Raw genomic sequence first — 14,952 nt, 5'->3', positions numbered from 1 at the left:
ACTCTGCATCAAGGAGAGCCAGCATTAATTGTATTAAGAGCAGAAGTATCAGTCTCATGCAAAGCAATAATTTAAAAAGTGAAAAACTGATATACTATCAATATGGTATATCAATATGCCAAAATATTAAAGCACTGATTTTATAGCTTCTTCATTTCTTTCAGTGAAAGACTCAACAGTTGGAGATCTTGTAACAAGACAAGTAGGCTAGTAGCCAACTGTATTACATATGATGCCACAGCTGGTGTCAGTGGAATAATTCTTAGGAAATAATCTGACAATTTTTTGATTCTCTCCTCTCCCTCCATTTATAAAATGTCTGACTAGAGATTCATCAAAAGTATTTCTTCAGAAACACTCGTTCAGGTATTATTAAAATATCTTTTGTGGAATAGTTTGAGCTAATAGTATAGAAATTAAAATTTTTTTTTGTTGGACTCCAAAGATGTGTTCCACAGATGTTTTCTGACAGAAGAAAATAATGAAAAATGTGTTAAGACACTATTTGAACTAAATCCTTTCTAATAAAATAGATCTGTGCAATGTTTTTCTTTCTGTCCCTTTATCAGAACATAGTAAAATTGCTAAGTACAGCATTGTGGACATACAGATGTTTTACTTGGATAATTGTTAGGCCTTTTAAAAAGTCTTAAATAGTAGCTCTCATTTTACAAAAAAAAAAAAAAAAAAAAAAAAAAAAAAAAAAAAAAAAAAAATAGACAGCCTAAAGAGTTATGGTCTTTCCTTTGTAAAAAGGTTTATCATCAAACATGAGAACAAGTTTAAAACATCCCACATCAGTTGATAAAAAATATTAAGATTTCTACACCAGATTGACTTTCCAGGTTCTTCACTTACACAGATACATCAGAAACAGGACTGGAAGTAGATTTATGCTTCTACTATAACCACTTGATCACTGTCTTACCCAACTTACAAATCCACATATCTAAAGATTATGAAAAATGCTGCATTTGTAGTCTCTTGTGACCATGATCTTGGAAGTGGCTAGCATGGCTCTGCTACAAGAGACAGCAGCAGCATGCATCGGATAGTGAAATTTCCCAGGCATGAGAAGTGCCAAGGGGTCTAAACTTCCCCAAATTTCTTCTGCATGTGTCATGATGTATAGGAGATATCACCTTACCTTTGTATGTAACTTATCTTCTCAGATGATAAACTTTTCTGTCTGATCTATAGAAATGATGGTAATGTAAGAGGGTGTATATATATCTTTTTGGAAGTTGATTGGTGTCTTGTTTGACCAAGCCTATTGTTATGCATGTGGCTTTGAAAAACTGGTCTTTAGCATTTTATGAAGAACTGGACGCTTCAAGTTTGGAAAATACAGTTTTGCAGAAAGTTAGAACAAATAATTTGTACTTGTTCTATTTTGGTTTTAGCCGTTCTTTCCAAAGATAAGCTAAGTGTAAACTCTTACTGACTTGACTCTAGGAAGGACCTGTGTGGGGTTTTATTTGTTTGTGTGTATGTACTTTGGTTTGTTTGCTTTTGTTGGTTTTTTTTTTTTTTTTTGAGGGGTGGGGTGGGTTTGGGGTGGTGGTGGTGTGTGTTGTTTTTTTGGGAGGTTATTTTTTGGTTTTGTTTTTTAATGGAATTTCAAGAATTAGAGAGCCAATGCCTTTGTCAGTGGGACATGTTGTCATTGATACTGAGGTCAGAGGCTGTGACTGCTGTGTTACTCTGACTTGTGAGCAGGTACCGCAGCTGAGGTGAAACCAGTCACGCCAGGTGTAGACTACACTGCACCTGAGCTAGGGGAGCTGAGGCTCATGTTGCTGCCTGATGATTTACCCAGAGATCAAGAAATAATTTGCAGTCAGGTCAAATTCCCATGTAAATCTACCTACTGTAGGTTTAACTGCTGAGAGAGTTTTGGGCTTTTGGCTCTTGCTTTAGGCTCCAAGTAGCTGCAGTACTTCTGCTACTTCTAGATTCTTCCCTGAAATACATTATCTAATTATATTTGCAATCCAAATATGTCATCTGAAACTACATGGATTGTATTTGAAGTACCTCATGCTTGCTCAGGCTGACTTCCCAGTATAACAAAGAGGTCAGACGTGCAGTTTAAGGTGGGATTGTATTACCGATGCTGTAGCAATACTTGGTAATCTCGCCTTATTAATGACTTTATACATTAAAACACTCTAGCTGTGACACAATTTGACTCTTAAAATGAGGTCATTCTGGCCTGGCAGTTATGAGACCATGTACACTGATACTATAGCAAAAGTGCCCAAGACAGGAATATACTATTGTACTTTATAGAACAATTCATTTTGCATTTTACATTTTATTATCTCAAGGGCTTAATTTTTCTTAAAATAACTTAAAACCACTGTGTTTGATTGACTTAGTGAATTAATCAAGGCAGGCTTGCTCTTGATGTGGATACTATTAAACACTTGATGTTGTACAAGCCAACATGCTGCATGGTGCAGCACAGAGCAGGTACGGACTGATGGCTGTGAGGTACATGAGCAAAGAGGATGTCTCTGAGAAGCAGCAGCCCCAACAACCTGATACCTTTTATTAATTTTCCTTTTTCACTGTGTCATTAGTGAATGGGCTGTCCCTCCCAGCATTTGTTCAGGATTTCAGTAGCTTTAGGGTAGTGTTTGTTATGCCAGGTTTTGTCTCTTAAAGAGAACACCTCAATTAGGAGACCAGCCTTGTGTGGATATAAGTGCATTCATCAATGTGGTACAGGTCTGGTAAAATATTTGTTGCCTCTCTTAGGACCTTAACTTACCTGCCTGATACTTTTATTGCATAGAAAAAGTACAGATTTACCCCTCACCCCTGCTCCTCTGACTGGTTGAACAGGTACTTCACTGATGTCACTGATCAACATCAATATAAATTAAATGAGATTCAGGTTGGGTTTAAGCAATTAAGAACTTAACATTTTCTCCTTCAGTAATTGTTCTCAGTATGCCTGAAATTAATAGCATGCAAATTGGAGATCTGCAGCAAAGTACTATTTTAATTATGGTCCCTTTTAAATTTTTATTATTAGAGGAAAATTGATTTGCTTTTTATTAAATGTATTTTTAATGAACTTTAAGACCTGGAAAACACACATACTGTGGTATGTGTGAAATGTATGCTGATATGAAATGTACTACTTAAAGTTTGTTAGCATATTAGGGTTCAGCATGGATCTCTATTGTTATGTACCTGTATATAGCATTATATAAAAACATATACTAAAAAATCTGTACTGCTAACAATATATACCAGCTCTGTAAGTTAAATTTCAGTGGTTTTTAGAAAAGCTTTTGCCTTCTTCTTTCAAAAATACAAGTGGGTTACTGTATATGATCATTTGGTGTTCCTTGCAAAGTTATATTTGCTTTTTCCCTGAAATACTAGATTTTGAACATATTTCTTGCTGCTTATAAAGTTATGGAAACTTCAACACTAACTCCTAGATTACGAAGATGAAATATGTGCTATGCAACAGTGTGTATGCAACTGGCCACACTGATACAGTAGGAGTTACATAGCTCACATATGAAAAGATTGTGGGACCTTCTTTCTGGTTGCACAACTGTAAGATAGCCTGTTAGGTGCACAGATACAGGCACGAGATTTTATGGTTTGAGGAGAGAAAGCTGAGATGGTAAACACACAAAAGCACCTTCCTCATCTGATACCCACCCATTAAAAGCAAGTAAAGAAAGAAATACTTGTAAAAAATTGCTTATGCTATTATTGGACGAAGTGATTCTTAGAGTGTATACAAACTTACTTGAAATTCTTCATGGTCAAAAGTACTTCCGTGTTAACCTCTGCCATTAATTTTACTTAATTTCTGTCTCCCAATGTGTTTGAGGAAACTATTTATAATACAATTATTTATACACACTACAGATGATTATTGGTGTGAATGCAGTTCTTTTTTTTTAAAAAAAAAAATTAAAAAAAAAGAGACCATCTACTTAGAAGTGCAATTTTGATGTAGTTTCAGTTGACAGTGTCAGATTAATACTTCCAAAGTACTGGAAGACACTTGCACTTCTGATACGGGAGAAAGGGAGGACTACTTGCTCAGATTTAGTAGGTAGAACACAATCTGTAAAACAGAGGATAAAATATTCCAAAATTAATTTATACCAAGACAGTAAGAGATGATGTGTTGCATAGATAATATGTAATTCATACTTTGCAGTGTCCTTCAGCTTTAAAACTAAATGTTTGTTAAATATTGTCCAATTATTTTTTAGTTTTTCTTTAAATAGTATTAATGTGCTTAAATAGTATTTTAACAATATTAATATATTTAAATAGGTGACAGACAATTTCAGTAATCTGAGTTTCATCTAGAATCTGCTTGACTTCAGTAGTCTTTGAATAAAGCCTAATGGGCTTTGCTCTACAAAATGTTTATAATTCAGTTCTTCAAAGTGCTGTACTTGATAGCCACAATCAATTACAGCATCAAGCTTGTATTCAAATTCAAGCCCATGAAGCCAGTTGTGACTCCACCAGATTGCTTAGGTACTTAACTACGGAGTCACCACTCACATATTTAAAGCTGAGTCCATGTTAAGTACTTGGGTTGGTTCGTTGGTTGTGGTTTTTTTGTCTATAGGACTTGCTCAACCTGAAGTGTTTCCCCACCTTCCCTAGGTTATTTTCACATGAAAAAAAAATGCTACGTGAAAATCAAATAAAAATTAAGTTGGGTGAAACTGGTGGGAATGCTTCCAAATCAAATTCAGGGAATTATTTGACAACTCATTAGGAGTCTATGAATAGTTGCTCCCCACACTGCTGCATGTTTCTGCCACATCTGCTGATTACTGGGGGTAAGATCCAGGGGAGATTTGCCGTGCGTGCTGCTGGAGGGATTTCAGTTTGTGAGCTCTTTTTGGGATGTGCAACTGGTGGCTTCCCCCTGGCTGTTTGTGAGGCCACGCTTGCTACAGACAGCAAGGCTGTCTCTGAGTTACCCCTGGGACTTCTTACCCTGGCAGCTGGAGAGGACCCTAGCTTTCTTCCCTTTTCTAACAGTTTTCAGTCTTCCATTTCCATTTGTGTTGTTTATTAACTACCAATTTACCACTTAATTTTATCAAGCCTGCAGGCTCCAATTTGTGCTTGACACTGAATAAAACCTCAGTGTTTTGTAAGCGTTCTTTTTTGTTTGCACATAGCAGCCCATAAACAGTTTCAGGTTTTCTGGTTTACCTGTAGTACTAAAGGTCTACATAAATGATGCCCCACAATGTTTAAGGGTTGTACTCACTTTTATCTTAAATATCCTCTGTTTTGGTGGTGTGCTTTCAGTTCTGAATCACTGCAGTGATCTCGGTCTCAGGTATTCTTCATCAAATAATGTTAAAGAAATGATAAAACACTGTGTTGATGGGTATGTTACATTATGTATAACAAATGTGTGAGTCAAGTAGTAGCAAGATTGCATTTCACTGTATATACAGCATTACATGAACATATCATAAATGTTGCAAATCCAACCACTCCAGAGTGAGGTGCCTGAACTGAGGTAATCTCTTCTATTTCCAGCCATGGTGTTAAACAGTGAAGTATACAGCAGCCTCTGGTGATGAGTATAGAGCACCACAGCACAGAGTTTCCCACCAGTGCCCAAATAAATACTGGAGAAGTACAATGATGAATTGAGCTTCATGCAGCAAATGGACTAAATGTGCTTGTCCTCCGCTGATTTATTGTTTAGCACTCTGCCCTTTCCAATCTTTGTAGATTAAGTAGGGTAATAAACTGCAGGCTGGACATGAAGAGTCCTGGCAGGACCTGGAGGAGGCAGGTTTGGGTAGAGGTGCTCACATCTGGAGAGGGGAGTGCTGCTAAGCTGGCAGGTAGTGTAAATGCAGGTTTCAACATCTAAGCTGCAGAAAAGTCTGGCTGGACCTGAGAACATGTTCCTGAAATGCAGTAGGCCCAGAGGGGAAGTAGAGCTTTCTGCTGCTATTTTCACAATTCCTCCTGCTAGTTAAGTTAGACAGCTGCAGGGGACACGCAGCCTGAGGAGGAGACATAATTAAAAAAAAAAAAAAAAAATCAAAAAGTACTTTTTATTTAAAGGAGAATAATGTAGTAGTTGTTTGTTATGAGCTTATGAGTTGTTAGGTTAAAGAATCACAGAATCAACTAGGTTGGAATGGACCTTGAGGATCATCTACTCCAACCGTTAACCTAGGACTGACAGTTCTCAACTACACCATATCCTTAAGTGCTAGTTCGACCCGACTCTTAAACACCTCCAGGGATGGGGACTCCACCACCTCCCTGGGCAGCACATTCCAACGCCTAACAACCTGTTCTGTAAAAAAGTACTTCCTGACATCTAGTCTAAACCTTCCCTGGCACAATTTGAGGCCATTCCCTCTTGTCCTATCACTCATTACTTCGTTAAAGAGACTCATCCCCAGCTCTCTGCACCCTCCTTTCAGGCAGCTGTAGAGGGTGATGAGGTCTCCCCTCAGCCTCCTCTTCTCCAGACTAAACACCCCCAGTTACCTCAGCCATTCCCCGTACGACCTGTGCTCCAGACCCTGCACCAGCTCCGTTGCCCTTCTCTGGACACGCTCGAGTCATTCAATGTCCTTTTTGTAGTGAGGGGCCCAAAACTGAACACAGGAATCGAGGTGCGGCCTCACCAGTGCCGAGTACAGGGGTCAGATCCCTTCCCTGTCCCTGCTGGCCACGCTATTGCTGACACAAGCCAGGATGCCATTGGCCTTCTTGGTCCCCTGGGCACACTGCTGGCTCCTGTTCAGCCGGCTGTCAATCAACCCCCCCAGGTCCCTCTCTGACTGGCAGCTCTCCAGCCACTCCTCCCCAAGCCTGTAGCGCTGCTGGGGGTTGTTGTGGCCCAAGGGCAGCCCCCGGCATTTGGCCTCATTGAAACTCCTCCAGTTGGGCTCAGCCCATGGCTCCAGCCTGTCCAGGTCTCTCTGCAGAGCCTCCCTACCCTCGAGCAGATCAACACTCCCACCCAACTGGGTGTCATCTGCAAACTGACTGAGGGTGCACTCCATCCCCTCGTCTGGATCATCAATAAAGATGTTAAACAGGAGTGGCCCCAAAACCCCGCCCTGGGGGACACCACTCCTGACCGGCTGCCAACTGGATTTAACTCCATTCACCACAACTCTTCGGGCCCGGCCATCCAGACAGTTTTTTACCCAGCAAACTGTGTGCCCATCCAAGCCGTGAGCAGCCAGTTTTGCCAGGAGAATGCTGTGGGAAATGGTGTCAAAGGCCTTGCTAAAGTCAAGGTAAGCTACATCCACAGTTAGTTCCTTTATTCTTGCTATTTTTTGTTTGGTGATTACATTTCTTTGCATCTGAAAAACAAAGCGGGCAAATAAAATTTCTGTAGGATTCTCTCATTCTGTTCCACGTTTTTTCCCCTGAACTAGAGTTGTATAGAGCACGTAGCTGTTCAGTTATATTTGCTCAATCATTCACTAAAAATGAGTGACACTGATAGTGTCTCATACCCTGGTGCTCCTTCCGTTCTTGCACAGAGCTATGAGACAGACTACACCTGTACTGCATTCTCGTGCTTTCAGCAGTATTTAGAGAAGCACATCCCTCATCTTTTGTGTGAAAAACAAGCTATATCGTGCTATGCCTGTGCCTGCTTGAGCACTACCATGCTTCATGCAGTAAATTGCAGACTGTAGCTGTATGGAGATTTTTTTTTTTTTTTTCTCAGAAAGTATTGTACAAACCAGTTGGCAATCTCTATCAAATTAACAGCAGTGCGTGGGAAGTGACCTGGGGCAGACTGTGTCAAATTAACCAGTTTTGCACATCATAAGAACAATCCTGAAAATGCATTTTAGCTTATGGCAACATCACATATTGATGGTGCTGCAGCTCTCAGACAAATACAGATGTTCTCTGCTTTGACTTTATAAACACACAGGCTGGAGGAGTCCTTGCTCAAGCATGAGAGAGCATAAGCGAACTTTGGTGCTTTTTTTCCTCTGGTAAACACCAAGGTTAATGAGTAGCTCTTTCTCCTACAGTTACTGAAGCCTCGTTAATAAATGCAACTGTATTTTGGCCATGCCTGCTGTCTTCTGTGCATAGACTGTTGGTGCCAACTGTTTTCTCCCCACGGGTTTAGGTACTTGTCATGGATCACTCATCTCCTTGCACCAGCCATGCCATGCCCAAGGACTGTGTTATGGACTAGGAAGAGGAGATCACAGTAGGATCGATAGGGGGGCACAGACAATTCAAACAGTCTGCAAGCAAAGGGAGGTACAAAGAGGAAAATCCATTTGCCTTGAAATCAATTTTACATGTCCTTTTCCTCTCCTTTTCTCTGAGTTGAACAAATGCTTCTAGAAGTGCATCTCCTGTGATTAGGGGCCATGACGGCTGCCCATCAGGCATGTTTGCTCGTTTAAGGGCGATCTGCTGGAAGAAAGTTGCAGGCCCAGTGTGACCTGTGTCAGGCTAAACTGGTATCCACAATGTGCACATGAAATCCCTCCCTCATCCCTACACCTGCCTAGTAGCAGTACACTGAGGAATGTATTCATTTGCCTGTGAATCCTGAAAAGTGACCCTCAGAGACTGAAATGTTTTGGGAGGTGGAAGAAATGTCAGATATTTGTTTGACTTATTTTTGCAAAGTTCTTTATATCTTTGGGTTTCAAAAAGATAAAAGAAGTCCCAAACTGGTTCTTGTGAGATTTAATACCAGGTAAATACATATGAAGACACGAAGTAGGAGAAAGTAAAGTTTTCTGTGTTGGATGTGACCTACTGTCTTTCTCCTCCCTGGATTCTTTAATCCAGCATAACACTTTTTTTAAAGCCACCTGCTGCTAAATCTTTTGGCATTGATACATGGAAGAAATAGCTTTTCGTATCACTTTCAAAACTACTCTATCACCTTGCTTCATAAGTTGTTCTGTATTCTTCTGTGGAGTAAAATAAACAGTATCTTTTCATTTCAGTTAGAAGGCATCATTTTTTATCATTTAGTCTTTTTTTTTTTTTTTTTTTTTTTTTTTTTTTTTTTTTTGGCTGGAGCTGTTTAGTAATACAGGTGAGGACAGTCTATTAATGTAAGTATGCTGCTTGTTGCCATGATGGAATGTGCTCAAAAGGACCCAATAACTGACTCTAATAAAATCCATGAATGTGTTTGGAGGAAGACCAAAACTCCATAGTCCCAAATCATAGCAATACAAAAGAAATCCACAAAGCAGTGAAATTTCACTGCACTAAAAGATGTAAGCTCCTGGATAGCAAATTTCTTTTAGTAACACTCTCTGATATGTCATGAAAAAAGAGACAGTCAAGAAGGGAAGTTCACACTCAAATTTACTTTTAAGATTATATTTAAAAACAAAGCATTCCACATTTAATAAATATAGCTTTTCTTGCATTCCACCTGTAGGATATGCTAGATGGGCTTCCAAGGATATGATACCACATGAATAAGTGGTCAGTAAATCCAACGTTGCATGGGTCAATTCACATTTGTGAACTGGTCAGAGGTAGATGGATGTGTTTGACAATGTTTACATCACAGAAGACCTTCTTTGTGTAAGAAGAGGTGAAATAAGTCGTTATGTCGAAGGCAGAGATCATCCTTTCACCGTCCCCTTGCAGTTGTAGCAATGCCTAGGAAAGTAGCATCCTCTGCAGCAGTATAAAAATGTGTGGTCTCACTAAACCCAGAAGTTTTCAGTGCTCAAAGCCCGACCTGCACATCCTTGTCATGATATGCTCAGACCCCCTGCCTTGAAATAAGTGAAGACCTGCTCCAATGAAAGATGGGCTTGTGTCTGAACACCAGAAAGGAGGGAAATCTGTGTAAAGGTATCACTAAAGGTATGTTGAGTTTCTTAACTAGTACTTTTGAAAGATATACTTCTTTCACCACACCAGGTGAAATTCCGCTGATGTTTATTTTATTTTGAGGCAGTGTCGTGATAACAGAACAGATGTCTTGGAAGCAACAAGATGTCATTGTTCTTCTAGTGAAATGCTGAGAAGAATTAAGAGGTGGCATAAAAATACTAGAAAAGGATGATTTAAATCAGAGCTTCTATTCTTGACATCATGATGTAAGACTTTGCTTATGGAATTCAGAACAATAAATTAATGTTTCCTTAAAGATCTTAAATACAGATTACATGTCTAGTATCTTACCTAGGAAAGGGGGAGAAAGAACAAGCAAAAGAAATAACAGCATGTGTTGATTTGAGAATCTAAAGCTTTGGGAGAGATATCTATAGAATCTTGCCTGAAAAGGCAATAAAAATAAGGAGAGACGCTGCTAGTGCCAGAAGTGTTATTGCTAATAGGATATGATGACTTATTAAAAATTGGGAAAAAATAAAGAAGAATCCAGTATTTTACCATCTGTACTGGAACCAGGCTGGAGTTGTCTCAGACACCAGCCTCACAGTGCTGCAGGTTTGCACATTGACTCAAACAGATTTTTTTTTTCTTTCTATTCAGAAGCAGGTGGCTACACCACAGAAAATAATAATAGCTGCTGGTGGGAGTACTTGATAGAAACTGGAGAATCACGCACTTCAGGTAGATAATACTTAACAGTGACACTCAACTTCCCTGGCATATTTGAGATGGAATTCAGTGGAAATACTAATGTGGAGTTAAATACGTTTATGTGTGTTTAGTTGCTTAGGCAATAGGATGAAAGAGTTATTTGGTTAGTAATGTTATGCATTATTCACTACTGTGAAAAATTATCAGAAGTAGTATTTTCAGTAAGAGACATAACAACAATGCACAGTTTTAGAGGGCAGAAGGTTTAAGAGTATTTTTTATATGCACACATCGTTCTTTAAACTGTGGGGTTATAGCAGCTGAAAGTTACGGGAAAAAATAGCTAAAAGGACTGTTTTTTCATCATAGAAATAAGACTGTAATGGAGACATACTGAACTGATAATGTTTCGTTATATGATCTAAAACCATTCCAGTGTATTCAGTGCATGTTTCCCTTGTTTATTCATCTGTAAAGCCAGATGATTAACCTTGTTTTATTCTTCCTCAACTCTGTTGAGACTGAACATTTCATCAATGCCAAACTGCTGAGTACACGGATGCAAGCAAAGCAGGTTATTTAGAGCTGCTGTGATTGTTCCAATCCCTGTTTAAAGAAGCCAGTAAAATTTTGTATCTGAGCTTGAAAACCAACATTTAACTCTGGACTGAAAAACAGAAAATTTCTGTGGGGAATAGGAGGCAAAGGGAAAGCAAGCGTTTAAATCATCTTTGAGAGATGGTTTAAGGCGCTGCCTAATTTGTTGGGCATTCAGACCCTGGTCTGCAGTGTAATTGGTGTTGTCTGTCTTATCCAAGTCATGCAAGGCCAATGCTCTGTCTTCAGCAATGGAAGTGAAACTCACAGGTCATGGCTCCTGTGTGAGAGGTTTGGTGATACTGTCTTCATGGTCTCTACTGCATGGAAACTAAATGAAGCTAGTATGTTGTAATGTTTCTTCTCTACTTGTGAGACTAAGATTGCAGCCGTGCTCAAATTTCTAACAGGCAATGCTGAGTTTTACCCAAGAACATTTTCTGCAGTGTTTTCTTGTGTTCTATTTCTTATGAGGCACCTGTGTCATCTGGTATAAGAAGAAATTTCTGTTTGTATGACCTAAAGGCTGACAGAAGCATATTTATTACCATGAGGAAAGTGACCACTAATAGATGCAAACCAAGTGCAATAATTGCCATCTGTTCTATGAAACCTGTTTCAATGTCTCTTCATTCTTTCTTCTGATCATTTGTTATCTTTGCCTTTGATAGGGTCTTTCTTGTGGGATGGTGACACTGCATGTGTTTTCACTGTCAGACCAAAGTCTTTCACTAGATGTATCTAAAGAGCTACCTTGTCCTTGCAGAAAACATGGCACATCAGCTTGAGCTGTAAAAAAGTCATGACAGCTGAGCATCTCTTTCTGCATGTGGTTGGTGACGACAATGCTGCTGTTAGATATGGCCACATCTGACAATGCTGCACCCCGAGCCCCTGCTGCCTTCTCTGGGGTGAGAAGGTGGGGAAGCCCAATCCTAGGTTGCCCCTGTGTATGTTAAGGGCACGAGGCAGGGGAGAGGGAGGAGATGGGAATCACCCAGTACTAGACTGCAAGTGTGTGGAATATAGGTTGCCCTTTATATTAGTGGGGTGTGTGTGGGGTTTGTTTATTTGGTTTTATTTGGTTTCCCTACTGAGAGCAGGGAGGTATTGGATGGGGTATTATTGTAAGTTGCAAAGCTGCAGCTGTGCTGGAGTTGCAGAGCTGCTGTTTAAACATTCAGATGCAAATGGTAATTTAATCATATGAACTATGTGAAGGTGACCATCTTTACTGTTGCACTTGGAGTTTGCCTGACCACCTCTGAGAGGAAGAACACAGGCATTATGCTCAGGCAAGGTGGTCACAGCTTCCTGGCCAGGCTGGTGCTTTGTGGATGAAACACATAAGAGGACTTGCAGCAGGTTCACCAGATATGTCACAGATTCTTTTGCTATTTCTGAAGAAGACAGCTATTGATGTCAGATGTATGGCATGCATGTTGGAAGAACGTGCATGACATACATTTCTAGGTATAGTTTAGATTGTATACAACTGCTTGTGACAGACTGCTTGGCTCTAATGCACATTCTTGCCCCTGTGCAAATCCTGGAATGTAAATAAATTTAGTTTCGGGCTGGGGAAAAAAAAAAAAAAAAAGTATGTAAAATTCTCAGGCAAAAAAGCCCTCTAATGATAACTGCCATGCTAAGCTGATTTTCAGAAGTCAGTTTGATTGAAGGGAACTGTAGGAGGTCTGAAGGCAATGCGAGAGATGTATTTTTCAAATGCTCTGTTTAGCAGATGATAATGACAGCCTGTAGTCTATCATCTGTTTCCTCATGGGTTCCTTGTTTTCTTTTTCACAATAGAAGTAGCATTTTTTCTGCACCAGCACAGATCTGGCTGTATCAAAGTGCCTATGTAGTTGTTGGTTGCAACTGATGTGCGCTACCTGTGAATCTGACAACTTCAAAAGAAAATTTATGATGAACCAAAATAATAATTTTTAATTGATTTTTTGTTTCTTGTGATGCTTGAATTTATGGATTGGAAGGCTTTCTCTGAGTGCATGGGGTAGTGTTGTGTTTTAGAAGGTTATGCTTTTGTAGGCTAAGAGGTCATTTCAAACTTTTATTTTCAGTAAGCTCTAAGTTATCTTTCCCCAACCTGGCAGGGTGGATCGGTTTAAGGTCCCTTCCAACCCAAATAATTCTAAATATTATTTTTATTTTGAATTGCTGCAGCAGTTTGTTTTTTTCAGTCCTACTTAGGTACAATTTTGAGGTATTTCAGCTAGGTTTTATGCTTTATGACTTTTTTCCCGACTAACTGAACTATGCTTTCAGGTTTATGTTCTCTGGACATTATTTTCACTGTTGAATGATAACAGTGATCAAAGGTTGTTTCAGGCAGGCAATGTCTCTTTTCCATGCAAAGCTACCTTAACTTTAAAAATAATGCAAAGCCTACTCAGGCTCTGCAGCAATCAGAACATAACAAATAACTTGGTTTTAATTTTACATTTGTGTACCTTATCATTAGATTGTGCCTGTTTAGTTCTTAGAATATATTTTTATCTACAGGGGTCAATATAGGTTGCACTGTATAAAGAAACAGTTGTGATGTAAAGAGGCAGTGATTAAAGGAGAAGCAGCAGATTAAAGAAAACCTGTTACTCAGACATATAGATAATCTTTAAATAAATCATGTAAATTTACAAATGTCATCTTTTTATTCCCTACCAAATGTTGGTCACATCTTCAGATAACTCCCAGTTTTATATTTGTTTAGGTTTTATATTTTTATTTTATTATTTGTTATCTTTTATTATTTATATTTATATTCTGTATTTGTTCTAAAGAGCTGCCGGAGAAATTTCAGAAAGAAAGAAGTGTTTGTCTAAGCTGTGATTAGCAGATGAGAACCATAATAAAGAATTCATCAGTAGTATTAACATGCTCAGAAGAGCTGAAAGAAACAGAGGCATTAGACTTTGCTACTTATGGCTATAACTTTTAAAGGTAGTTTTGACGCCCTGTGGAAAATTCTTGGGTGTATTGTGGTGGTCTAGATGGAGTATTTGTTGACTCATAAAGCTGCACTGAGCAACCAGGAAAAAGGAGAGGAGTGCAGCATTGGTACTCCTGCACTTGGATTCTGCCAGGACAGCAGTGTAGCTGATTTAAAAAACCCAACATACCGTAGGCCATAAAGGACGGTCCCATCTGGATGGAGTCGAATCATTCGGTTTTTCACAGTCACCCCGTGGACAAATGACTTCTTGTCATTTTGGAAATACGTGTCCGGCACCCAGAGCTGGTCAGCCACCCTGTTGTCCAGAGTTAGGTTCAAAGGTATTCCAGAATAAGAGAGCCTTTTATCCCTCCAAGACTGCTGGAAGTACATGGTCAAGGTGTAGTCCTAGGGAAGAAATAAGAAGGGCTTTTTGTACTTTGCGTATTTTGCATACTGATTAACTGAAGTTTCTATTTAGAAAGTAATTGAGTATCAGTAGCAACAGAAAGTTTAAGGATCTTTATGATGTTGTCATTAACTGTGATTGTAAGTCTTGGCCTGTTTGTGTTAATGTCAAACTTCACACTACTCATCAATGTCAGCGACTACCACAGGCTTTCAAAACCTCTCAAGCCAACGGGAATACATGGTACATTTGGGTCTCCAGTCGGTGGATCCCACTTGTGCATTTTTGACTTTTTTTGACCTTTTTTTTTTTTTTTAAATGTGAAAAGAGCAGGGTTTAGCTGACCGCAGCCAAACAGCATTGCTTACCATTGAGGACATTCTTTTGATATTCCTTCCCTTCATCTCAGATGATTTCCCCCGCTGCGCCC

At 39.3% G+C, this 14,952-nt stretch overlaps 1 protein-coding gene across 2 annotated transcripts in view; it reads right to left on the bottom strand.

Moving 5' to 3' along the window:
• The window catches only part of GABRB1 (gamma-aminobutyric acid type A receptor beta1 subunit), a 98,399-nt gene that overhangs the window by 49,742 nt on the left and 33,705 nt on the right, over positions 1–14,952 (bottom strand). For both annotated transcript variants that reach the window (XM_026846695.1, XM_026846694.1), the window contains exon 2: positions 14,301–14,521. In XM_026846695.1, the coding sequence (XP_026702496.1) occupies positions 14,301–14,506 (206 nt within the window). In that variant the 5' untranslated portion in view covers positions 14,507–14,521. The remainder of the gene's footprint in view (positions 1–14,300; positions 14,522–14,952) is intronic.

The sequence above is a fragment of the Athene cunicularia genome (assembly GCF_003259725.1).
Source record: "Athene cunicularia isolate RWA chromosome 4 unlocalized genomic scaffold, athCun1 chr4_part1, whole genome shotgun sequence".
In the NCBI taxonomy this organism is placed as follows: domain Eukaryota; kingdom Metazoa; phylum Chordata; class Aves; order Strigiformes; family Strigidae; genus Athene; species Athene cunicularia.
Note: the sequence above shows the minus strand (reverse complement) of the source record. Positions and strands in the feature narration are given on the sequence as shown.